The 25586-nt window shown below is 36.0% G+C and overlaps 1 protein-coding gene across 1 annotated transcript in view; it reads left to right on the top strand.

Moving 5' to 3' along the window:
- The window catches only part of Ppfia2 (PTPRF interacting protein alpha 2), a 442290-nt gene that overhangs the window by 261187 nt on the left and 155517 nt on the right, over positions 1–25586 (top strand). The window contains exons 4-6 of the mRNA XM_059245722.1: positions 2083–2184; positions 14106–14270; positions 19571–19645. Coding sequence (XP_059101705.1) covers positions 2083–2184; positions 14106–14270; positions 19571–19645 — 342 coding nt within the window. The remainder of the gene's footprint in view (positions 1–2082; positions 2185–14105; positions 14271–19570; positions 19646–25586) is intronic.

Genomic DNA, 25586 nt, shown 5'->3' with positions numbered 1-25586 from the left:
TAGTGAAAGGGTAGTGTTTGAAATAGACATGAAAAAGTGGATAGATAGAGAGATATGGAAAAGTTAAATGTTCAGTAGAGGGTACAACCTGTAAGTCATCCGAAGTGAGGGCTTAAGTGTTACCTGTACATTTGCGGTAACCAGTGGTACTAACTAACATTATTATTGCTATGACATTTTGGCAACGGGTCCTGAGTCTTTTGAGAATGATGGAAATCAAGCAAATAAATATTAATTTTGGACACTGTGATAAGCAAGGTGGAATAACTTTTTCATGTTACCTTTACTACTTCAGTATTCAACATAGACTATAATATGTAAGATGTATTCATTACATATTGGATGCTTAGATATATGCACTGAGGTACAGATGGATGATGGATGGATGGATAGATGGAGGAATGCATGCATACATGATGAGATAATACACTTGGTAGGACTGAGTGAAAAATTTCACAAGATACTTTTCATCTTTGGCTGGAGTCAGTGCTTCAGAAATCGCAGTATGGGGATTACAGGGGGTCATTCTAAGGTTTTATACATTGAAATGAAATAGGTTATTCATCACTGTCAAGCTTTGTTACCCATACAGTTAAATAGGTAATCTATAGGCAGTTCACATAGCATCTAACTCCAAGCACAGATCCACAGCAAACAAAATAAAATGCCTCTGGCTTAAAATGGTCGTCCTAGCTGGGCGGTGGTGGCATACACTTGTAATCCCAGCTCTCGGGAGGCAGAGCCAGGTGGTCTTCATGAGTTCAAGGCCAGCCTGATCTACAGAGCAAGATCCAGGACAGCTACAATAGATACTCAAGAAACTAAAAAAAAAAAAATAAATAAATAATAAAAAGTGCAAATGGTTATCCTAATGTCTATTCATAACAAACACATTTTTTGATAGATTCTCATTTTATATAGTCTGAATTTTAAAACTCAAAGTCTATAAAGGTGGCATTTTTAGAAGTAGAAGCCTCTCAAAGTTTTGTGAGTTTGGGAAGTATGTAAATTTCACAGAGATTAAAGGAAAGACAAAGGAGAAGGCTTGAGTCAGGAGAAAAAGAATGAACAGAGTGAAATCATCCTTGAGATAAAGGATCAGTGTGCACAGCAATATTCAGCAATGTACCTGTTGTAAATAATCCAATGTCTTTAGGTCTTTGTGAGATTTTCATGCCATGTTAGAGGTTTATTTCTTCTTTCCTTTCTGTTGCTGTGACAAGCAGCATGACCAAAACAACTTAAGGGAGTAAAGGCTTTATTTCATTTTACAACTCTTAGGTCACAATCCTTCATTGGGGGAAGTCAAGGCAGGAACTCAAGGTTGAAATCATGGAGGAGGGTTGCTTGTTAGGTCACTTTCTGGCTCACTCATAGGTTTACTCTTACTGAATTTCATATACAGAACCTTCCCATGGGGCCTTCTAACATCACTTGAGACAATCAAGATATGTTCATAGACAAACCTATTAAAGACAATTACATATTATTCTTTTTTTTTGTAGGCAAGTCTAGGCTATGTCAATTTGACAGTGCTAACCAGGACATGAAAATTGATGAGATGATGAATGAAATACAAATTGCTTGAAGTTCTTGCATTTGTAAGAACTCAACCATTGTAACACTGTTTGATGCAATGTGATACTTATTTTTATAAGACTATGTTGCTCATTTCATAACACCAGTAATAATGGAACAGGGGAAGGAGATAAATGTTGGAAGAAAAGTATAAAAGCATTTGGTGGTTAATTAATTTGTGTAATATCTGCTTGCACTACAGCTCTAAATAATAGTGTATGTTGTGATGTGATCTACTTTATTATAAATGAATCCATCTAAGATTTTAGAACTTGAGCACCAATTTAGTCAAAGTATTTAGCAAAAATTTATAGTAACATTAAGTTCAATGTCATGCTATACTTTTGGAATATATTTGATAAAAACATATGAGCAACATATTATGCAAATCATGCATGCCATGGTTAAGTATTTATTGGAACCACAGATCAAAATACTTAAATGATAGTGGTATGCCTTGACCAGCCAACTATATGAGTTTTCTCATTTTTATTTCCCTTCTAGGAATTTGCTGCATTGACTAAAGAACTGAATGCTTGCCGGGAGCAACTTCTAGAGAAGGAAGAAGAGATCTCAGAGCTTAAAGCCGAAAGAAACAACACAAGAGTAAGTATCAAGCTGATTTTTGAGCATCTATAAATAGTCTACTGTCATGTATCTGTACACACATCTAAAAACTTGCAAAAACTTTAGGAGTACTTTGAGCAGATTCCAATTCACAGTGAGTTGCTTTGAAAAGAAGGAAACATGGTATAATACCCAAAATAAAAAGAAAGGAAACCAAAATTATAGTCTCTGCTAAATCACTATGTTGCCCGGCAAAATGTCCCCATTTCTTCTGGCCTTTACTTCATTGTCTCTTAAAAAGAGCCTAAGTGATGGGCTGGTACATAGCAGTGGCCTTCATTTGATCCTCATTCTAGCAAAGAACTTATCTAAAAATAAAGGAAAAGAAATTGAAGTTGAAAAGCTGTGGATCAATCTCTACCAATTAAAAGAGGCTTACCACATTTATTTCATTAGATTTCCTAGAGGCTGATAGTTCTAATAGGCATTCGATTGTATGATAAAACACATACTTCCTACATTCTGCTCTTGGAAATTCCTGTACAGTGTCAGTCAGATGATGTGCCGTGAAAGAATAAAGTTCAGAATTAGATCAAAGAAGATGTATTTTTTGAAAACCAAGATAAAAATGTTACTAAATTTCATAGAATAAATACTGATTATATTACTTACAAATTAATGTAATCTCATAGCTAAGTGAAAGGAGAAACTACTTTCATGAATGCAACTTTACTATTAAGAAGGTGAAATTATATTAAGTGTCATAGTCTTCCTGGGTTAATCCTCTGCAGATAAAATGTGATTAGTAGCCAACTTATTTTGTGCCTTGGCCTTTCAGTGTTATGCAAATGCAGCTCTCTAGTCAACCTCCCGTGAGAGTTAGACTTGTGTGCATGACCCATCAAACTCATTTCTGTCTTTATTCATCAGGTTCTGATTGTATGATGAAAAGAATTCACAGGTGTGAATCGTGCATGTGAATTGGTCTTCATCAAGATTTTGACGAGCCGGTCACATAGATTGCCTCTATTAGGGCATTGCAAGGGCAGTTTAGATCATGTGCTGGAAAATTCTGCATTCTTTCCCTGTCTATTTCTTTTTTTTAACTCTTGATTTTTCTAATAGTGCTGCATTTCCATGCAAATATACCTATTTCTGCAGTAGTCGTATTTGTTCTGTCCTGTCCTGTTATTTTGAATTTTAATAGGTTAGTTAACATTCTCTGATGTAACAGAGCACTGACAAATGTGAAAGTAGTAGAAGAAACATGAGAATTAAGGCAAAGGTATCTTTGGTTTCACTTTCGGAGATTCCTCACATTGAAAATGTATCAGATCATTTTGTTACCTACGTATGTGCATCTATCTATGCCTTTTCATTCTACATTCACTTATTCCATTTTACAATCATGGGAGGAATATACTTTGTTTGTTCCCACTGCAAAGACAAAGCAAGTCAAATGTATCAAAGGTCGCAGAGTAAAATACTACAGGGTTAGAAAGGTAATATACTGTATGCAGGGCCACTGGCACAGATCCACGAGGCCACTAGGAGAGATACCCACATTTTACCCGCACAGACTTGCAAAAATCTATGATGGCTCAGATGAAACATTTGCCCAAGAGTCAACACCCTGCTGTGTGGCATATGTCATTTGTTTTAATTGTGACTGATTTTAGGATTGGGATTTGTTTCAATAGCCACATGATTTTCAACATATTAAACCCCCTGAGTGCACGAGCGTATTTGGCATTTGGCTATTTACCTGCAAAGGATCACAAGGGTGTGAGGTGCTATCCTGGAACACCTTCTAAGATCAGAGAGAGAAGGGGGAAAAAAAAGCTTTCTTTCTGACTACAATAGAAAATGAAGCCGTTGATTAGAAGCAAGGTTAATAGCTATTAACACTTAGCAAATGTGATCAAAAAATTTTTTTTCTATTTTCCTTAAAAATTTAGCATGATTTTGTTGTACATAAGATGAAAGCAAACAGATTTCTGAATCCTATGAAATATAAAATCTTGGTAATATAATGACTTTTTAGGTTACATAACCACTACAGACCTCCTTGATTTCATCAAAAACAAAAATAAAATTACAGGTCTAAGATTCAAACATATCTTCCTCTTCCCATCAAAGGCCATATCAAATATACATTGATATAGTTACACATGACAGTATTTCAGATAGATTTATATAATAGTATTTTACTATATGTTGTGTTACAGTCTTGCTATGGACTACACAGTAGCTACACATTGCTATTGGAAAGAGCAGCAAGACAACACTAACTTCCTTCTCACAACTAGAGAGTACTGATTGTGAAAAGTTGTGAGTTTAACTAGAAAATAGTGTTCTAATGTCTAGGGTTCTGATAAACCTTCGGACTTTTCCACACTAATAAGTTAACATTTACTTATGAATTGAAAAAATAACACAAAAAGTCAATCCACAAAGTGAACTGTTAGAAAGGTTGGTGAACTTGGACTATGACCAAAATCAACAAATCAGAAAGTAATCTGCATCCTGATAGTACAGTGAATTATATCATTTACCACAGTTTCTGTGATAGACAGATTTATTATACAAGCTTGCAATAATGCAAACATAGTACTTAACATTAATTAAGGGCTGATGGTTTTTCTAAATGTTTACATGTTTACCATACCATAGCCACACAGCAATTTCACCATCTCTAAAAGCCACATACCCCTGAGTGAAGTAATATGTACACAGCCTGCTTCTTGAGTAATCATGGGTTCTATGTTTCAGAAATTTTCATATTTTTATGTGACCCCAAATAATAATTGATGACAAATAGGGTTTGTTTCAAATGTTGTAATTCAATTCTAATGAATTTTATTGGTTGTACAGGAAATAGTGTTTTTATTCAGTCAGAACTGAAATCTTTGGTCATGAATAATTTTTGTCACAAAAGAAATGTGGAGTCCTCAGCCAAGTATTAACTTAATAAAAGAATTCAAAGTTCAACTTGTTCTTAGAGCCATCTGCTCACTAAGTAATTAAATGGAGGTATACAAGTAAACTAATAGTATGCATAATTATGTAATGTTAAAAATTACAAAATTTATAGTGGACATTTATAGAAACATACAAACAAGCTTTGTTGCTTAATATTTCTATGCCCATTAGAATATAGAAAAAATTAGAAAACAACATTTTTATTCATAAAATTCCTCTGAAAATAAATAGGCACGTTATGTGTATATGTTGTGTGACACTGTTACTCGGGAAACCTGAACAAAGAGCTACTCACTCAAGATAGAGACTTGACAATAGACCAAATCACAAGTAACACTAAAGTCCAACTTGGGGGAACAATGAATTTTTTGAGGCTGTTACAGGAAGAGGTAAAGAGTTACTGGAATAGAAATAGCTCAAAGGCAATTACATCACCAAAAGCTCACCCCAACACGGGTGACATTTCACAAAAGCTGGAAACCTGGAACATATTACACAACTTATAGGCAGATCAACAGATTGGAGAATGTCTTTTCCAGGCAGCTTTGTTGATCTGAGTCTGAGGCAGATTGGCTGGTCTCAGTTTCTTTGGCATATCTGTGTTGGTTATCCTCTCTTTTGAGAGTTTCTTCTAGGTAGCTCCACTTCTCTGAGGATGTCTCTTATATACACTTGGAGGTGGAGTGGTGGCCTCGTGAATGTGTTAAGTTTCAGGGATTTCCTAAAACTTTTGAGTTTCTTTTCTTCCTGGGCTTAATGGAGTTCCCTGCAAGCTGGGATGTTTCATCTCCCTCTAGAACATTCTGTTTCATAAGTAGCTTTTTTGGTTTCCCTTCGTGATAGACTATAATCTTTAAGCCAAGTGACCCTATTCTTTCCACAAGTTTCTTTTTGCCAGTATTTTATGATAACAGCAGAAAGCATAGTATGACCATAAGCCATGCATTTTCCAAACAGTTGTTTCAATATGAATAGTCAGGAACACGTAATGGGAAAATGGAGTATGTTAAATAATTTTTAAAGTGGAGTTTTTGAGTGGCTTGGGGATGAAAGTAGCCAAATTAAACTATTTTTATTAAAATATGTTTATGTCACTTCCTCCTTCCTTGTATTCCCTCCAATTCCTCTCATATCCTCTGCTTCCATTCCTTGCCAGGTGCTTGAGAGTTGATGGCCTTTGACTATTATTATTTTTTTAATCTACTGAATCTGTTTAGTGTAACTTGTATGTATATGATCTCTGGACTAATCACTTTGTATTGGAAAGCTAATCAGAGAGCCCCTCCCTTTGAGAGGTTAATTCTCTCTCTTTTAGCACCCTACAGTTACCTGAAGTTCTTCTTCTAGGGATATGACTCTAAAAGACTCCCCATTTCCATGCTAGTATGCCTATTCATATTATCACTATGAAGATTTTGTTTAGGCAGCCATAATATTGAGATATCAAGGGCATAGACCCTCTATCATTTCTAGGAGACACAACTCCATATCACACTTCCTGGTCCTTTGGCTCTTAAGGTCTTCCTGCCTCTTTCATGATGTTTCTTTTTTTTTTTTCTGCCATACTTTTTTTTAAATTTTTATTTATTTATTTATTTATTTATTTTTGGTTTTTTGAGACAGGGTTTCTCTGTGTAGCCTTGCGCCTCTCCTGGAACTCACTTGGTAGCCCAGGCTGGCCTCGAACTCACAGAGATCCGCCTGGCTCTGCCTCCCGAGTGCTGGGATTAAAGGCGTGTGCCACCACCGCCCGGCTCATACTTTTTTTTATTAAGAAAATTTTTTTCATTCATTTTACATACTAATCAAAGATCCCCCTTCTCCCTTCTCCTGACCCCCTAGAATTCCCCTCCCAACCCACCCCTCACTCCTCCCTACAAGAAGGCAAGGCCTCCCATGCAGGGGGCACATCCAGGAGAGGCAAATCCAAGCACTTTCCCCTGCTCAAGGCTGTACGAGATTTCCCATCATAGGTAGTGGGCTCCAAAAAGCCCACTCATGCACTAGGGTTAGATTCTGATCCTATCCCCAGGGGCCCCACAAGCAGATCAAGCTGTATAACTGTCTCGCCATGCAGAGGGCCTAGTCCAGTCCCATGCAGGCTCTGCAGCCATTGATCCAACTTTTATGAGGTCCCACTAGTTTGGTTTGGTCGCCTCTACATGTTTTCCCATCATGATCCTGATGCACTTGCTCATAGAACCCCTCTTCTCTCTCTTTGACTGGACTCCTGGGGCTCTGCCTGGTGTTTGGCTGTGGATCTCTGCATCTGCTTCCATCAGTCATTGGAGAGAAGCTCTGTGATAACAGTTAGGGCATTCACCGGTCTGGTCACTGGGATACAGCTGTTCAGTTCAGGCATCTTCTCCACTATTTCTAGTAGTCCAAGCTAGAGTCGTCCTTGGGGATTTCTGGCAACTTTCCTAGCACTGAGTTTCTCTCTATTACCATGATATGTCCCTCTATCATGGTATCTCTCTCATTGCTTTCCTACTCCATCCCTGTTCCAGCTTGACCATCCCATTCCCTTATGCTCTCATCCCCTATCCCCTACCCTCCATTGCCCACCCCTCATCCCCAGTTTACTCATGAAGATCTCATTTATTTCACCTTCCCAGGGTGATCCATGCTTCCCTCTTTGGGTCTTCCTTGTTAGCTAGCTTCTCTGGAGTTGTGGGTTGTTGTCTGATTATCCTTTGCTTTACATCTAGTATCCACTTATGAGTGGGTACATACCATGTTTGTCCTTCGGAGTCTGGGTTATCTCACTCAGGATGATATTTTCTAGTTCCATCCATTTGCCTGCAAATTTCATGGTGTCATTGTTTTTCTCTGCTGAGTAGTACTCCATTGTGTATATGTACCACATTTTCTTAATCCATTCTTCAGTTGATGGGCATCTGGGTTGTTTCCAGGTTCTGGCTATTATGGATAATGCTGCTATGAACATAGTTGAGCATATTATCTTTGTGGTATGATTGAGCATTCCTTGGGTATATGTCCAAGAGTGCTATAGCTGGGTCTTGAGGTAGATTGATTCTCATTTCTTAAGCCTTAGTTGCAGGAGTTGTATTAGAAATTGAGCCATGGTGGCTGGGATCCACCCAACTCTTTCAGTTGTCTTTACTTCAACAGACAAAAGCAACAAACAAATGAACAAACAGAATCCTGTCTTTCAAATAAAAGAGAAAGATCTATTCATGAAAGAAACTGCAAACTCCGTCTCCTTTTCTTATACCTTTTTTTTCCTTGGAAGCTTCCTACCTCTCCATGGCTTCCCACCAAATCTGTACATGCTTCCTGTGCTACCAGTTTATCCTACAAATCCACTTCTGTGATCACATAACCCACAAGCCACTGTCCTCTGACAGGCTTGGCCCAGTCCATGGTAATTTTGTTTCCATTACTTTTCGTCATCTTCCATGGCCTCCTGGATAGCTTCAACATCTTCTTTTATTGAAATGTACAATACCAAGTCCTTTGAGGAATCTGGTTTGCTCTTCAGTGACTATCCTTAGGTCAACATAACATCAAAGGATTCCTTTAACAGCTTGTCAATGATGTCCGCACACAGACCTTTGGCAGACTTTTGCATGGCTGTCTGCCTCCCTCACAGCATCAGCCAACTCTCTTCTGATTTTTCCTCCCCTCAGCTCAGTACTTATTACAGAATCTAAATTTTCTTTGTCATCTTCCAAGGAAGTAAATTCTATCTATGCATACCATGAATATTTTTCATTTTGGTCATAGGGCATTTTGATGGAATCTGCTTTCCCAAACACGTACTGAGCATTTCTTCTGTAGATCTGTAAGAGGAGATGCTTAAAACCAGGCTGTTTGAGTCACCTCTCCAAGTATTTTTCTTTCCATAAATCTATAGTCTTGACTTTGATCTTTTTCTATAGGCAGGCAGGCTGACTGCAGATCTGTTCTCTGCTTCTCTTCAGAAGTTGGGTTCCACATCCATTTCTGTCCTAGGTTCAATATAAGCAACCTTTTTATCTTCCAGCTTGCTGACTAACTTGACCTTCATGCTGTCTTCTGACACGTCTGCCAATGCATCTTGAGTGACTTTGTAAGCAGAAGTTTGCCCTAACATATTCTCAAACCTCACTTTTTTGTCTTTTCCTTTAATTTCTCCAGTTTTATTTCAATAGAAAGGGCTTAGAGAGGTGAGTTCCAAAGCTTTTTCCTGGGCTCTCAGGAGATTCGGAGTCCATGTAATCCAGATGTACCATGTCTGAGCCCAGCAACAAAAGCAGTTTCAGATAAAAGGCAAGATCAGATACCAATTTTTAACACTAGACTTGTGAATGTTCAGATTTTTAAGAGAGGGTGACAAATGTAGTTGATTCTGGGGCCCAGGATTTCTGGGTTCACAGAACCATGTTCTTGCTGCTCATTTCCTTTGTGAAGTGTTCCTGCATCTTGCTCTTTTCCTCCTCATCCTCCTGCCTTCCTCGTCTTCCTCTGTCCTTGGCACTCTGACTCTGTTCTCAGATTTTTATTACTTGTTCTCCTTTTCACCTCTGCTTTCAGCATTCACAGGAATACCCTTTGCATGACCTTCCTTTCCTTTGGCTTCTGTGATCTTACAACAACTTTTTTCTGTGTCACATTTCCCAGGTCAGCTCTGTCATCATCAGGGGGTCCGGTTTCTTGCCCCTGACTTCTGAGGCAAGGGCAGGGGCTGCTGTTTTCATCTGTTCACTCAGAGTCACTCTCTCTTTGTTCTTCTTCCACTCTCTCATGATCGCAGTCTTCCTCACTAACTTCCTGCCTGTCATGAGCATCCTTTGCCCACTTAACCAGAGTGCCAAGTCCAACTGTACCAGGAGTCACTACTTAATGTTTTAATTACTATGGTCCCCTCTTTGAAAACACCAGGCACTGATGCTACATTAGCTGAGATGACTGTCATTTGGGGCATTGTGGCAGCCATGTTTGTTGTCTCAGGTGAGTTTCTTTGCTGTAGGTGTGGTAGCTTTGTTGTCTTTAGTATGAGGGTGACCCTGTTATCTTGTCTTCCTCTGATGACATTTTCCATTTTTGGTATACTCTTCTGCCACCTTCAGTGTACCAGACATCTTGGGTCCCCCTCCTTTTTTTTTCACTAGACTTGATTTTTACAGTGCTGATAGTTTCAGAAGTTAGCAGGAGAGTCCTATATAGCCCAGACAGTGCATACAGCAATCAATCACAGATACTAACAATGCTGTGCCCATGTGTTACAGGATGCCTGCTAGAAGTAGTGAATAAGGAAACAATCAGACCAAACATTCAATCCCATTTTTTTCCTAATTATTTCTATTGGCTTCTTTTCACATGTATTCCCAGGATTCTGAGATTCCAAATTTAAAAGAAAAAAAATCACACTTAAAGAAAAAATCTTGGAGGCCTTCTCTTCTTAAAGTTTGATCTGTATCACCTCATATTCTAGTTAAAATTTTGAAAGGAAGAAGGGATTTTTTAGAGCAGGGCATGATAAGCACAGATTTCTTTGATGAGACTTCCACTTTCAGTGAAATTTATGCAGATAGATTAAAACAAATGGGATTGACCTCATCAGAGAGACAGGTATATCAATGTGATATGAGATTAGCACATGTGAAACTTCTCAAATGTCTCTTTGCCAGTTTCTATTGCCTTTTTGGATTATTAGGGGAGCATTTCCATGCAAGACACTTGTTACAACTGTGAGTTTATAATGTGTTATAATGTAGTCACCTCTCATACGTGAAACTATTGTCTTTCTTTTAAATAACAAGTGGATCTTTGAATGACCCCAGCACTAGAATTTGGAAAGTTAATCACTTCTATTTGTTATTATTTTTTTTTAATTTCTTCAGTGTGATTGAAAGCATCAAGCATAACTCACTGCGCTTATATTCTTCATGATTTTCAAACTATCTGATCACAGCAATGACTCAACTCAACAATGTCTTGCTTTCCCAGATCACCACTTGAATGAATCATGGGCAGTTGATTGTTTACATAACTATCTTTCCTCCATACACCATGGAAGATTTTACTTTCTTATGTAATTAATCAGATACTTACTTTAGCAAAATATCTCCAGAACATACGTCTCAAACATCCATTTATTTTAAGAGGTATTCTTATAAATCTATAAGTGGTGGCTTTAATAAACTGTTTATTTTTCGTTCAACAAATATGAGTGAACATGACCTGTATACAATCTTGTGAGCACAAAGATTCAGAAGTGAGAAGAGGAGAGGGCATCTTCCTTTCCTTACAGGCCTGATATTAATATTTGGGAGGCAGTGAATAACTATAGTAAGACTGGATGGAAAAGGCAGAGAGGGACTGATGCCATGTAGAGAAAGAAGCTGCAGCATAAGGACTTGAAAAAGCAGTTGAAGAAGTGATACAACTAGCAATAAGTCAGAGATTGTAGAGTGCTAAGGACATGCAGGTGACTTAAAGGGAGTGGTGTCAGTTAAAAAAGAAAATAAAGTACTTACTACAAAAGCCTGGTGCAGTTAAACAGATATCTGCTATTTTACAAAGCTAAGCAAAACTCCACGCACAGATGCTACAACAAAGCCAATGCAGGTGAGGAGTGAGAAAAAGAGATGAGTTCCAATAATTTAGATTTAACTTCGGTCACGGAAGGACTCTGGCTTTTGCTTTGGCCAAATGAGAAGACATTAAGGACTCGAGCACAAGCACGAAGGCCCTAGGTTGTATTTTAAATTTTAGAGTTTTGGGTAGTACCCGATGGATGAAATGATACAAATGTGTGATCCAGTTAACAAGCTGTTACTGCACTAATTCAGGAGGAGATAATGAATCCTGAGCCCATGTGGCGTCAGTGAATATATTGGCAGGTAGCTGAGTTCTGGAGGCTGACAGACATAAAAAAAAAAATTATGCAAAGGGGAATGGAAGATGTAAGTTGTGGTATACAGAGTGTGAGCACGGTATAACAAATCCCTGTGGTACAAGGACTTGAGAGTGAATGTATTTTTTTTTTTTTGAGGTCAAGCATATAAAACGGCAAGCTAGAAATATAGTAATCTGTGGCTCAGGGGATAGATCTACAACTATGAAACAGTTGTACTTACTGGTAATGGCAGCGTCTATAGTGAAATCACGGGATGTGAGTAAAATTAGATAGAATAGAAATCTAGATTATTAGAATAGACAAAATTTAGAAATTTAGAGGGTGAAATATTGGGAAAGTCATCTAAATGAATAATAATAGACCTTGCCATGAATTATAAATGGGGTAATGTTGGAAGGAAACTGAAAGAACCAGAAAGCTAACACATTTAATAAGAAAGTGACCAGGTCATGGCATATGACAATTTTTATAAGAAAGTTTAGTAAGTAGAACCAAATAACTTGAGTGCTACTGTGCTCTTAGTTGTAGAAAACATAATTCACTGTAGTTACTTTAAACAAACAGTTACCTTTTGCAGGTGGGAAGAATTCTTAGTTTTTTGTATTTTTTTTTTGTAGAATTGCTGAAGAAAATAATATCTATAGTCTGTGTTTTCAGCACTAAAGTCCAGAAACTCATCTGCAAAAGGTTATGAGGAAACTGATTGTTTCTCAAGGTCAACAGAGACTTGGGATTCCTTTGCTGTACCCATGGGTCAAAAAGGATGCTTTCAGACACCTCTTCAGAAGGCTTCTATCTCATCAGGATGTATAATCAGTAAAATCTGTGTGGTTAAAAAAAAAGAAAGAAAAGAAAAGGGGACAGAAAATTATACTTTTCATTGTTTGTTACTTTGTTTTTGTGAGTGTGCTCTATGTTGGGAAAGTGGACTTTGCAGTGTGAAAAACTTTCCTAAAGAATATAGAGTGGTAAGATTTAGGAGGCTTCTAAAGACAGCTGTTTTTAGTTGTAGAATCATACTTCATTATGTTCCATAAAGTTAACATTATGTCATACACTTCTCATCCTACACTGGCACCAGGCAATGTAAGATTAACAGATGTTAATTGAATTTACATAACTCCATTTACATGTAGGGAAATTTTTAATCATAAAGTTTGGGTTTTCATGAACATCATCTAACTGAAACACTCATGCATGTGCTTATAACCGTATTAATTAGTCTGAGCCTTTAAGAAGTAATTCAAAGAATCCACAATCTATGTTTAATATTGACACTCATCAGTACACATACAGGGAAAATGACTTCACTTTAGAAATTCATTTTGTATTTCCACATGCTACTCAAGTACATAAAGGATCAAAAGACTGCCACCTTAATACATAAAAGGCTCTCGTTCTTATGCAGTTTACACTACAACAAGCAAATAGAACACAACTACTTAAAATAAAAGCCAACATCATGACATATTCTGAAAACAATTCTCAAAAAATTAATGAAAGATTACGTTGAAATTATAATGCAATTGTATTTATTTAAGGAATAAATGCTAATAGCAATCTTCTTGACCCATACACATTTTTTTCTGGTCTTTGATTCCCACTGATTTCAAGACTAAGTTGTCAAAATTGATAGAACAGACATTCTCAACTTGTGGATCATTACCCCATTTGAAGTTCAAACAACCTTTTCACAAGGGGTCACCTAAGACCACCAGATAACACAGATGTTAGCATTATGATTTATAACAATAGCAACATGACAGTTACGAAGTAGCAACGGAAATCATTTTATGTTTTGGGGTCACCACAACATGAGGAACTGTAATTCCAGGGTCGCAGCATTAGGAAGGTTGAGAGCCCCTGCACTGTAAGAATGGATTTCATTACTTATTCAGTGATTTGCTACGTGACTAAAGGCAGTTTGGATCTAATGTGTTTTATACATATTGTGTTAACCAAGTGGTGTGTTTCTTTCCTGTTCCCTGTTGTATTCCCTAGGGTTACCGTGGGTGCTGTGAAAACTTTTAATAGTTTAAGGTAGATTTCACAAAAAATATGCTGATCAGCTGTATTCACAAGATAACGGCGTTTTCTGTTGATCCCACAGCTGTTACTGGAGCACTTGGAGTGCCTTGTGTCACGACATGAAAGGTCTCTGAGAATGACCGTGGTGAAGAGGCAAGCTCAGTCTCCCTCAGGAGTGTCCAGTGAGGTGGAGGTTCTCAAGGCACTGAAATCTTTGTTTGAGCACCACAAGGCCTTGGATGAAAAGGTACAGTACTGATACAATTTTTTACAAGCCATACTGTGCTTCCATTATTAGCTGGAAGCTCCTTATTTTCACACAAATCAATAAGTCATATAGGTCAAAGGAACACGTTTGAATTATGCAAAAACAAACTGTTTAAAATTCAGTGACTGTGGATGGACAGGATTCATGACCATGTTCTTTTATTTGTACCACCGAATGTACAACTTAACAGAATTAGACCTTATTACATCCTTACACCCCTGGTCCAGAGGCATATTTGACATCTAGTACTGTGTAGTATTATTATTCAGTCTCTCTGTCTCTGTCTCGACCATCTTCCCATCTCCCTTTCTCTGAAGTGTATGTCCATAGATGCCACAGATTCCTAATTATCAGAGTAGTAACTGAAAACCACATGTATTTTTGAAGTGCAAATCAGGCATGCTTTAACTATACTTGATGGGGGAGTCTGCTAACATCTTAGTTTTAAATACACATGTTGACAGTGGCTGCTGGTAACAACATAACATATTAGAAGGAAAACTCATTTCTTGGTGTTTCCAAGAGTAGCTGTAAGCCCTTTCTTCTGTGCAAACAAGTCCTACGGTAAATATACGGCAATCTGGAGAAAATATCCTTTAGAGATTAGGTAAGGTTTATGACACAATTTCTCTTCTATAAAAGTTCAAAGAAGTGATTTCAAAATTTAAGAAGTTTTAGGATTTAGCATAGCAAGAATTAGGGCACTTCAATGTAAAATATATGACAAGTTCTGAACACGAAAATTCAGACTCAGGATTATTGCAGTTTATATCTAAGTTTTAAGTATGTAGAATTTAGTTCCATTTAATATTTATGTACTTATATATTATTATCATCAGTCTTTCAGATAGTTCTTAGAACAGAGGATTATGTGAATTGGCTGTACAAGGATAACACTAATTCTGTCTTCTAGATTATTAAGGAGAAGCTGTATCCCACTTTCATTTTGATTATGAGAGGCAAAAGCTATGAAAACTTTGAAGAGGATAAAAAATATGTCATATAAATAGCCATGTTAAGTCTAACAGCAAATAATTATACTTATTTAGTTTCTATTACATTTCCTTTTGTAATAAAAATTCAGTGACAAAATTCTGCAAGAATTTATAGACTATTTGGTTTGCGTCAGATTTGCCGTACAAAGACATTCCCCTAGTGACTAATGAGTTCAGCGTCCGAGGCATTCACACGTCAGTGACAGACACTTACAAACACAAATGAACAATGTCCCATGCTATCACAAATGTACTGTCTAATTTTATTGGAATGGCAAAGGAGTTAAAAAAATGAATCATATTTTACCTAAATATTAAAGAATAAGTAAAAGCCATAGAGACGTACCATAGCCAGTAGAGCCAGTATATAAAATGACCTGGATCTGTAAGAACAGCATGGCCTTTCCAGAGGAAACAACTATACTGAAAAACTTAAATATATTAGAAAATGTATAATTTTTTTATGTTTCTCTGTAAGAACTCTGACATCACTTAAGCAAGTGAGTGATTTTTGGTATCAGAGTAAAATTAATAAATGCTTTTAAGACAACAACCCAGTTCTGTGAGTACATTTAGAACAATAGAAAACAATTACCATATAGTAGTCCCATCAACTGAGTACAGAAAAATGAAATATTCCTTAATATAACCCTAAAAATAATTATAGCTTTTATAAATGTTCCACAAGTGTCACAGATCTTGGCAAGTTCATGAGCAACTGAACTGGTGCCTATGAACTTATCCTTATAAATTGCTGAGATTCTCCTCTCGAGTAGACAGGTCTGTACAAGTGGCTTAATGTCTCTATATAACCACTCCATTTTTCAGATGAGGATAATAACCATATCTACCTAGAACTGCTGGAAGGGTCATCTATTATAAAACATGCAAAGCTTTGAACCACTGCTTAGTATAAGGATATCTTTTCAGTTAATGTCAAAGAATATTCTAATTAGCATCTGAAAATGTCAACATTTGTTAAAAGTTTGAAACTAAGACATTGATCTCCCTCTTGGCTCAGATCCTTGTTTTAAATAACATTTCTTTATTTATTGAGGAACTAATTTGTACCCAAGTGCCTTCATGAACTATTTCCTTGGGAGTAACTCAGTTTCTTATGAGAATAAAGAGGAGTAAGGACACAGGTATATAAATAACTAATTAGCATTTTAACCTAAAGGCTATGGATATAAAATTAGAGTAAAAAGATAAGAGAATATAATCAATTATGCCTCAAGCAAAACTTTACCATAGAAAACAAATGAACTATAAAAACTTGAGCAAGGGTATTGACCATTATAATGGCTTGGAGTTTTAAATATTGATATTCATTTATGTAACCACTGACATATATATGGTCATGTTTACCAATTATATTTTCATGGTCAATTATCACAGAATCAAACTTGACTTGAACATCTAGAATAAGGTTTCCGCACAAAATTTTCTGTAATAGAATCAGTAATTACCACAGTGAAACTTTGCAATACCTTAATTTTAATTTGGAATGTTTACTTCTTCCATCAACCTCTTCATTGGGCAATACATTTGTCATATTAAGGGACTTCTTTTCCTTTAATCTTCTGTGATAAAATTATCATCTCTTTGAAATATATTTTGAAGAAAACATTTCACTAGGCATTTTCGTATCATTTTTGAACAATACAGAAGTAACAGATTAATTTAGAAATAATTTTTTTGATGATACAGATAATATGATTGGAGGTTACCATGTTTCTGTGTAAAAAGCAATACATGTAATTCAAAAATTCATGACAGCAGTAGTTCAAGCCCATGAAAAGAGAAGCGTTAGGGAACGAACAATTAACAACTGCAACTGTGCACTTCTTTGGACAAAATTTAAACAATTATTGTTTTACATGACATATCAAATCTATCTGCCTAAACACACATCATGTGATCCAATAAAAAATAATTATTAGAAACAATGATGATATTCTGCTAGTACAACGTTCAAGGCAGAGCAAGGAGCTGAAAATTCTCTGATACATATTGATTTTCCCTGTGATACAACTAAAGCCAATCAGATAAGGAAAACTTGTCAAATTCCTATCCCTGGAAAGGTTCCATACTTGCATTCCTTTGTATTCCTCACAACGTTTGGTAGATAAAGCTAACATACCATTAATTGAAAGTGAATAATTCAACATTATTATGGTATTCTTTATTGATAATAGCTGCAAAAATATCTTTGCATGCATAGTATTAATTAAAACTGTATCTTAAAATGTGTTTATTTTAATATAAAGATAGTTTTAGATTCATTAATTTATGGTTAATATATACTTATTTGTTAAATTTTTTATAAATTTATGGAGATATGATTCTTTACTCATATTTCTTGGTAGACTTTAAGACTTACATTTCTTGAAATGCTTAACTTGTCATGAAGGAACTAGTAGCTAAGACTTTCTAAGATGTTCAAGCTAACAGAAATGATTAAGAAGATATTTTAACCTATAGCTCCTATTCAGGAAATTTTTATTCAACACCAACACTAATTTAGAAACATTCTAATTTCAGTTAATGTTTACCTCTCGGTGGCATTCTGAGAGTCCCCTAATCAGCATTGTATACAGGGACATCAATGATTGTACTGAGCTGTCTTCAGGTTGGTCTCATCATCCAGGGTCACCAGAACCCTTCATAAATATCCACATTGTACGCTTCTCCAAGTCAAATAAGCAAAGATTTTCATCTGAGTATTATTCATTTATTAATCAGAATTTACTTCAATGTTGTTCTTATAAATAATTTGATATTTGTCTAAATCATAAAGTCATGGCAATCAATCATATAGAGCTAAATAGAGATTCTGTGCAGAGGATTTTTAATGCTAAATATTATTCTATTTTGTATTAATAATACACAGAAAATTAGAATGTAATACTATAGTTGGGCTATGCTTCAGCACTTAAGTACACCCAGTCACCTGCCTGTACACACTGCTATAAAAGAATGTTAAAAAAATTAATGCTTGAGACCTTTAAAATTCATGTTTTGCCCTAAAATTAAAGAAACATTGCTTACTCTATTTCTTAGATAATTAACAAGGCAATTATTCCAACATTAAAATTTTATACAATTATTTATACATTTAACTTATATTCCTATTTAAATCTTATTATTTAAGAAAAATGCCATGAATAAATAAGGAGTCTATTAAATAACCAAATTAGTTTATATGGATTTAACTATAGTATTAAAATGAATATTTATTGAGAAATTTATATAGAAAATATGTTGTTATAAATAATCAAAAACTTGTGATGAATTGTGTCTTAAATCTATAGTTGATTGACTTCTTAGGTCAATTAAACTACTACAGTCATTAAGTAAATATCTACCCAGGGTAGTCTGCCTTTGGCAAATGTAATATAAAGTTAATATATTGGTATAAGCATGCAATGATTGGGGACTTTCTTTTTTTCTCATTTTGATTTGGGTGGATATTTGCTTTCTTTTGACACAGGATTTACTAAGTAGACCAAGCTGGCCTGTTACTTATTATATATCTCAATCAGGCCTTCAGCTCAGAGTCTTCCTCCTCAGTCTTCGAAGTATCGGGGATTGACTGGCACGTTCCACCACACATGGTTTCAATTTTAGAAGCTATCAGAAAGCATAAGTCAAGGAAAACTGTTCTGCGAATTTCAATTATATAGGAAACAATTTTAAAAACGTCACTGCTTCCAAACTAAAATGTGTTTAGTCCTACGAAATGCAATGCCTTTCCCCCAGGGTTTATGGGTACAAGACGGGAGCTCCCAAGTCATTAACACTTTGTAGTCACTCAAAAAAATTCCAATACATTTTCAGTTTCCATGAACTCTTTGCTTTTAAACAAAGTGCTTTGAAGTTAGGCACCAAAAGCCAACATAAAATTCACTTATTTTAAAGATGTATTTTACCTATTTTGCTTGGCTAATTACTGACCATTTTGTGATGATATCATGGTTATGCTTTTGAACTTTGTCTCTTCTTACTATGAATCAGAAATTGGAGCAAGGCCAGTCAATTTCCAACCCCAATTATCAGTTCCCCTACAAAAGGGTTTGCTATAAGGAAATCCCACTTTATACAAAGATGCTTCTGAGGTGACAATGTTTCCATGTTGCTCATGTCAGGTTTATGAGTCGGTGATCTTAGCGCTACAAATGCTTGAAGAATTTGACCATTTGTCTCTTATGTTATTGGTGGCTTCACCACAGTTTCCTATATTTGGGATGTACATTACTGCACGTATTTTGATTTTTCTTCTAGGTAAGGGAGCGACTGAGGGTTTCTTTAGAAAGAGTCTCTGCACTGGAAGAGGAACTAGCTTCAGCTAATCAGGAGGTAACGCACCAAACTTTGCTCTTCGGAGGTGCACTATTGCTAACATGCTGGCCCTTGTGTTACACGTTGCTTTCATTAACTCTGTCACAAAATCAATTACATTCTGTCTGTGCTGCTGAATGACACCCATTAAAATGAGTTGCCAGAGGCCCATTTTCTGGTCCCTGGATCTTCAAAGCTGTCACCAGGAGACCAAAGAGAAACCACCAAGGGATAGGGAGATGGCTATTCAGGAAACCAGTCCTAGAAATAAGTAAAACACACCCCTGAGACTGGAATTGGTGCCAAGTTCCTCTTAAACTTTGAAATGTTAAAAAAAATGAAGTAAATACCCCAGATGGACACATGAATTAATTTCCCCTCAGACTCTTCCCGTTTTTCACTTTCTGAAAACATCGTGCCCGCCCCTAGTGGCACCACTGAATTAGAATGTTTGTGAAGATTCACAGCAAACTTTTTTTAAAGTCATGGCTTAAGATTGAAAGAGCTGGGACCCCATTAGGCCCAGATCTGTTCAGACCTTGTACATGTTGCCACAGCCCCACCTATTCATATATACTTCAGTTGTACAGTGTTCAGAAGGCCTTGTTTCCCTGCAATTCTCCCGGAAGCTGTTTCCAATTGATACCTGATTAAAAATGAAAAAAAAAAAAAAGTTTTCTCCAATGGAGTCTCACCGAGTATACAAACAACTCTTAAGGCAAGATCCATGGCCAGCAGTAGATGGCCAACTCACAATGAACTAAATGATATTTTGGGAGAGTTGATTGTCTGATAATGCTTTGTTGGGCATTTTTTTTTTTTTTTTTTTTTTTTTTTTTACTTTTTCTTTTCTTACCCTACAGGCCTTTTGCTTCTATATTATGGTTTACTGTTTTGTGTTTTTACGAGATTTCCATGTATGGGTCTCTAAGTCCTTATGTATTTCTTATGTTCTCCCATGCCACACTGCTTTTCTGTACATTTGTTTGTTTTGTCGCATTCAAATTTGTTTTTATTTTATTTCTTTTATTTTTTTCTTTTTCCTTTTTAGACACCTGGCTTTTTGTTGCTGTTGTTTTGTTCTGTTGGTTTTGTTTTGTTTTGTCCTTTGTTTTTTAATGAGAGAAGGCCAGAAAGAATGAAAATTTGAGTGGGTGGGGAGGTGGGGAGGATCTGGGAAGAGTTGGGGAGGGACAACTATCACAGAGTATACTGTGTGAGAAAAACTCTACTTTCAATAATAAAAATGATAAAAAATTTTAAATGTTTTTTTCTTTGCAAGTTTTCAGTTTTTATTTTTATTTTATTAGTAAAATTGAATAATTAGAATATATACCCACAAATAAAAATATAGATCTTTATTAGACAATAAAATAGTGCTATCTCCATCTAATTTTATATTTATTTACAAGTGCAGTTGTAGAAGTTCAAAATCATGATATTTGTTTTACTGGTAGTGAATATAATAAAATAATCAAACATATCTTCCCGTATTTTTAATAATTTAAAATGTGAGAGGCTACTGTTAATACTAAGTATTATTAAGGATTACTAACAAAATGGTGTGTCTAAAAACATTTAACCACGTTCTTTATTTGATGATGTTTTTATGGTATTAATAGACTATTTCCATAAATTTTAAAAAACAGAATAAATCCTATTTACTGCATGCTACTTAGTATTGCTTCCTTAAAATAACTTAATTTTCACAAAGTCATTTATTTCTGCTTTTGTTGGCTACTGGCTTAATAATTAAAGTCTTGAAAATAATGGACTTTGGCTAGAGAAATGTCAGCATGGAGAAAGCGCTTGCCACAGAAGAATAGTGAAAAAAAAAAAACAATAATAGTTTATTTGCCATTGCTGTGATAAAATTCCCAGACCAAAGCAGTTCCAGGGAGAAAAAAGGCTTATTTTTATTCACCATCCCAGGCTAATGTCCATCACTGTGGCAGAGTCAAGACAGCCGCAGTGTAAGTAGCTCGTCACGTTACACCCACAATCAAGAGCAGACATCAGCAAGTGGATGTGTTTATGCTAGTTGTCAGGTCACTTTCTTCATACTTAGACAGTTCTAAATCCCCTTCAAAGGATCATTCTGACAGCACACAGCAACGCTGGAGAGCTGGCATACTGTTAGGACATCGCTTTTATTTCCTGAGTTTCTGAGGGTATAGAAACGGTTCAAGAAACGCGGGGTTTTGTCCATCCCAGGTTTAGAAATGAGAAGTTGGAGAGTAGAGGTCCAGATTGTGAGACATAGCTTGACATATTTATACTCAAATATATCTATGAGTCCATACAAGCAGAGAGTTTGTTCTGTATCATCTTACAGAACTCATTCAGCCGTGTATTTTTCCACTCTGTCTCTCGCTCGCTGTCTCTCATTTTCTTTCACACTGTCTTCTTATTCTCACACATGAATTTGGCATTTATCTCTGTAAAACATCTTAAAGATAATTTGCATTTCTGTAGACTTTATATATTATTCTCTTCCATAATTGTGCAGCTAGGGGCAAAGGCAAAAAACTGAAATTCAACTTGTGGTTGGCTAATCAATTCATACACTGAAAGGGTTTTAAATGTATCTGAGAGCACAGCTTTTAATTTTTCCAAGATATCACCTATTCTGGCATCTTCACTTATTCTGTATGATATCCCTTTAGAGTCTACATAGGCTATTATCAGAATAAAATAAGTAGCTTTTTTTAAAATAATATGAAACAATTATGAGTTCCAGTCTGGTAAATTCTCCGCAACATTCCGCTTTTGTATAATGGATGAGGTTTTGATTAATGATCCCAGTATATTTGTAAATACAAATTATAATAATCTGTTACTTTAAGAAAAGGGAGATATTTTCTATGCAGTGAAAGTTATTAGTTGTTTTCACTCATTGTGAGAATAAGTACCATTGCACTTAGAGTTTTTGGAGGGTTGTCTTATGACTTATTATTATTCCAATAAATGAAAAAAAATTTCTTCTAGTCTGATGTCATTTTCATGATGACACTAATACTAGATCATTGTATTGGGCACTTAATAACAGAAGCTAATATTTACTAACTGTTCTATATCTCTGGGATCTGTGCTAAATGCATCTACATTAACACAATAATCCTAATAGTTATTTACTGTAATTACTTTATGGTGGGTCCCAAAACAATATTTCCCCAGATGTACCACTCTTTTGCCTACTTTAAACGTTGACAATCTTTCAACTGTTTTCCTTCTGCATTCAGGGAATTGCAATTCAAATGTGTGACCATGTATGTACCATTCCCCAGATCCATAAATAATAAGTTACTTGCATCTATATTGAAATACATATAGATGAGATCTTCATTGATTCCAACTGGAGAAATCACAGGGTTTTTTTTTTAACTATTTTTACTTATTTTTATTTTTTACTTCTATTGAAAATAGATTTTTTTCACATAATATATCCTAACTATGGTTTTCCCTTCCTCCATTCCTCCCATTTGCTCTCCATCTTCCCTATCATCCAGATCCACTCAATGTCTGCCTCCTCTTAGAAAAACAAGAAACAGGCTTCTAAAGAATACTACTAAAGTACAGTAACACGAAACAAAGACTAACACATCAAAGTTGAATAAGACAAACAAAGGAAAGGAAAAGAGTCCAAGAAAGGCACAAGAATGAGTGACCCACACTTTCACACACTTGGAATTACCATAAAAACACCAAATTAAAAGTTGTAACATAAATGCCAAGGACCTTGTGCAGACCTGTACATACTGCCTCATTCTCAGAGTTCGTATGAGCTGTAGTCATGTTGACATAGAGGGCCCTGACTTCTTGGTGTCCTCCATCCCCTCTGGATCTTGCCTTTTCTGACTCATCTTTTACAGCAGTCCCTGAACCCTTAGGGGAGGGATTTTATGGAGACATTTCACTTAGGGCTGGCTGTTCCAAGGTCTCTCATTCTCTATATATTGTCTGGCTGTGAGTCTCAGTATTTGTTCCCATCTGCTGAAGGAAGAAGCTTTCTGATGATGACTGAGCAAAACTTTCATCTATAAGTATAGATCAGAAAGTTATTAGGCATCATTTTATTGCTACTTTTTTTATACAGTAGAATTTGGTTTTATCCTCGATTACTAGTTAATCTGGTCAATGGTTCTTGGTCCCTCAGGCAGTGTCAGGCATGGGCTCCATCTCTCCCTAAGAGATATTGGTTGGTTTACTTCCACAAGCTTTGTACCACAAAGATAGCATATCTTGCAGACAGTACACCATTGTAGATCACAGGTTTTGCATCTGGTCTGCTGTTCACATTACTCTTTTGGTAGTATGCACAGTATCTTCCTACACCAAAAGAGGCTAGAACACAGGGGTGAAGGCTCTATGTAGGCACTATCTGAATTAGTTGTAAAGTTGTCTTTAGCAATGGGGAATTAGCATCAGTTTGTGGATAGTCTTAGAAACAGCCTGGGTTGTTTCTAGGTTCCTATGGGCCCATTTGGCCAACAACTCAATTAGATGTAACCCAAGCTCAGTACTGGAAACTTCATTTGGTGATAAAAGATGGCCAGCTGGGACTCTCTCCCATTATTTGGCAATTTGCTTTAGATTGCATTTGTATATGTATATAATTCAGGAAGCTTCTACTCTATAAGGTTTTTATAGTACCCTTCCATTGCCTTTAATTTAGCAGTCACTTCCTGTATTCTCTTCCCTCATCCCACTCTCCCCCTCCACTTTGCGCCTGTTCTACCATTACCACCCCTCCACACATCCATAACTATCTATTCTCATTCCTTTTCCTATCTGTGCCCTTTAGTCCCGTACTCTATACCTAACTTTGGTGGTTGTAGAGATTGTAGCTTGATCATCAATGACTTAACAGCTAATATTCACATGTAAGTAAATACATATACTATTTGTCTTTCTGGGTCTGGGATACCTCAGTCCACAAGGTCTTGATCCTAGATCTTACTTGTGATAATGTCTCTCCTGGAATCCATCCACGAATCTGACAAACCCACTGAAATCACACTCTCCCAGTGTAAGCTCACCTCTCTAATGAAGCCCCTTATGATTCCTGGCCAACAACCAGTCATTGATCGTTAGTTTAAATTTCTAAAGCTCATTGTTCCTGCAAGTGTTACAACCATTCAACAAGCACTGGAACTAGCATTATAACTGTCTAAGCCTAGATCACTGCTTCCCAGACAAGTAAAATACACCTTTTCCATTCATATGTATTTCATTCACTACAATCACATGAACCATGTAACCAATATGTTTGTCAATAGTTTGTCTTCACTCTACAGACAATATTTGAGCATAACTGTGCAGAAAGACTACGATTTAATTCATTAAAACCTTTATTGAGATATTTTATAATTACATAATTTATTTTATATACCATTTCAAGGAGAGGAAGCACTATGATTAGGAAGCCACAAAACAACAGTTCAGAACCATAGATGATCCTGTGTTAGGAACAGTCAGTATGTGAGACGATGAGGGAGATGAGAATCACAAGGTTGATAGAAATCAGATTCTGCAGAGCTCTTGAAAGAAAACTAAAAGAACGTTTTATATTTTTTTAATTTTTTTTAATTGCAAAACTCTTGCAGGAATACTTTTTTATACACTTTTTTTTTGTTAAAATGGGATATCAAGTAGAGTAAGACTAGAGAGTTCATATAATGTGATATGGCTACCTAAATATCGTCCTGACTTATTATTTTAGTCATCATACTCCCATTTAAATTTAGGACAATTATATGTGTGTCATAATTGCATTAAACACTAGATAGGACTAAAACAAGGAATTAGCGCTTTAATTTAATTCAATCAGGACTACAATCTACCATTGGAGATAGGTAACTTACAGTGTTGTTATAATGATGACAGTATTTAATACAGTGAAGATATATTCAAGGAGACAAAGTTCTGGACATATGTTCTGGGAGCATCAATGGTAATG

Source organism: Peromyscus eremicus, chromosome 18 (genome assembly GCF_949786415.1).
Source record: "Peromyscus eremicus chromosome 18, PerEre_H2_v1, whole genome shotgun sequence".
Classification (NCBI taxonomy): Eukaryota; Metazoa; Chordata; class Mammalia; order Rodentia; family Cricetidae; genus Peromyscus; species Peromyscus eremicus.
This window is presented reverse-complemented; position numbering and strand designations above follow the sequence as displayed.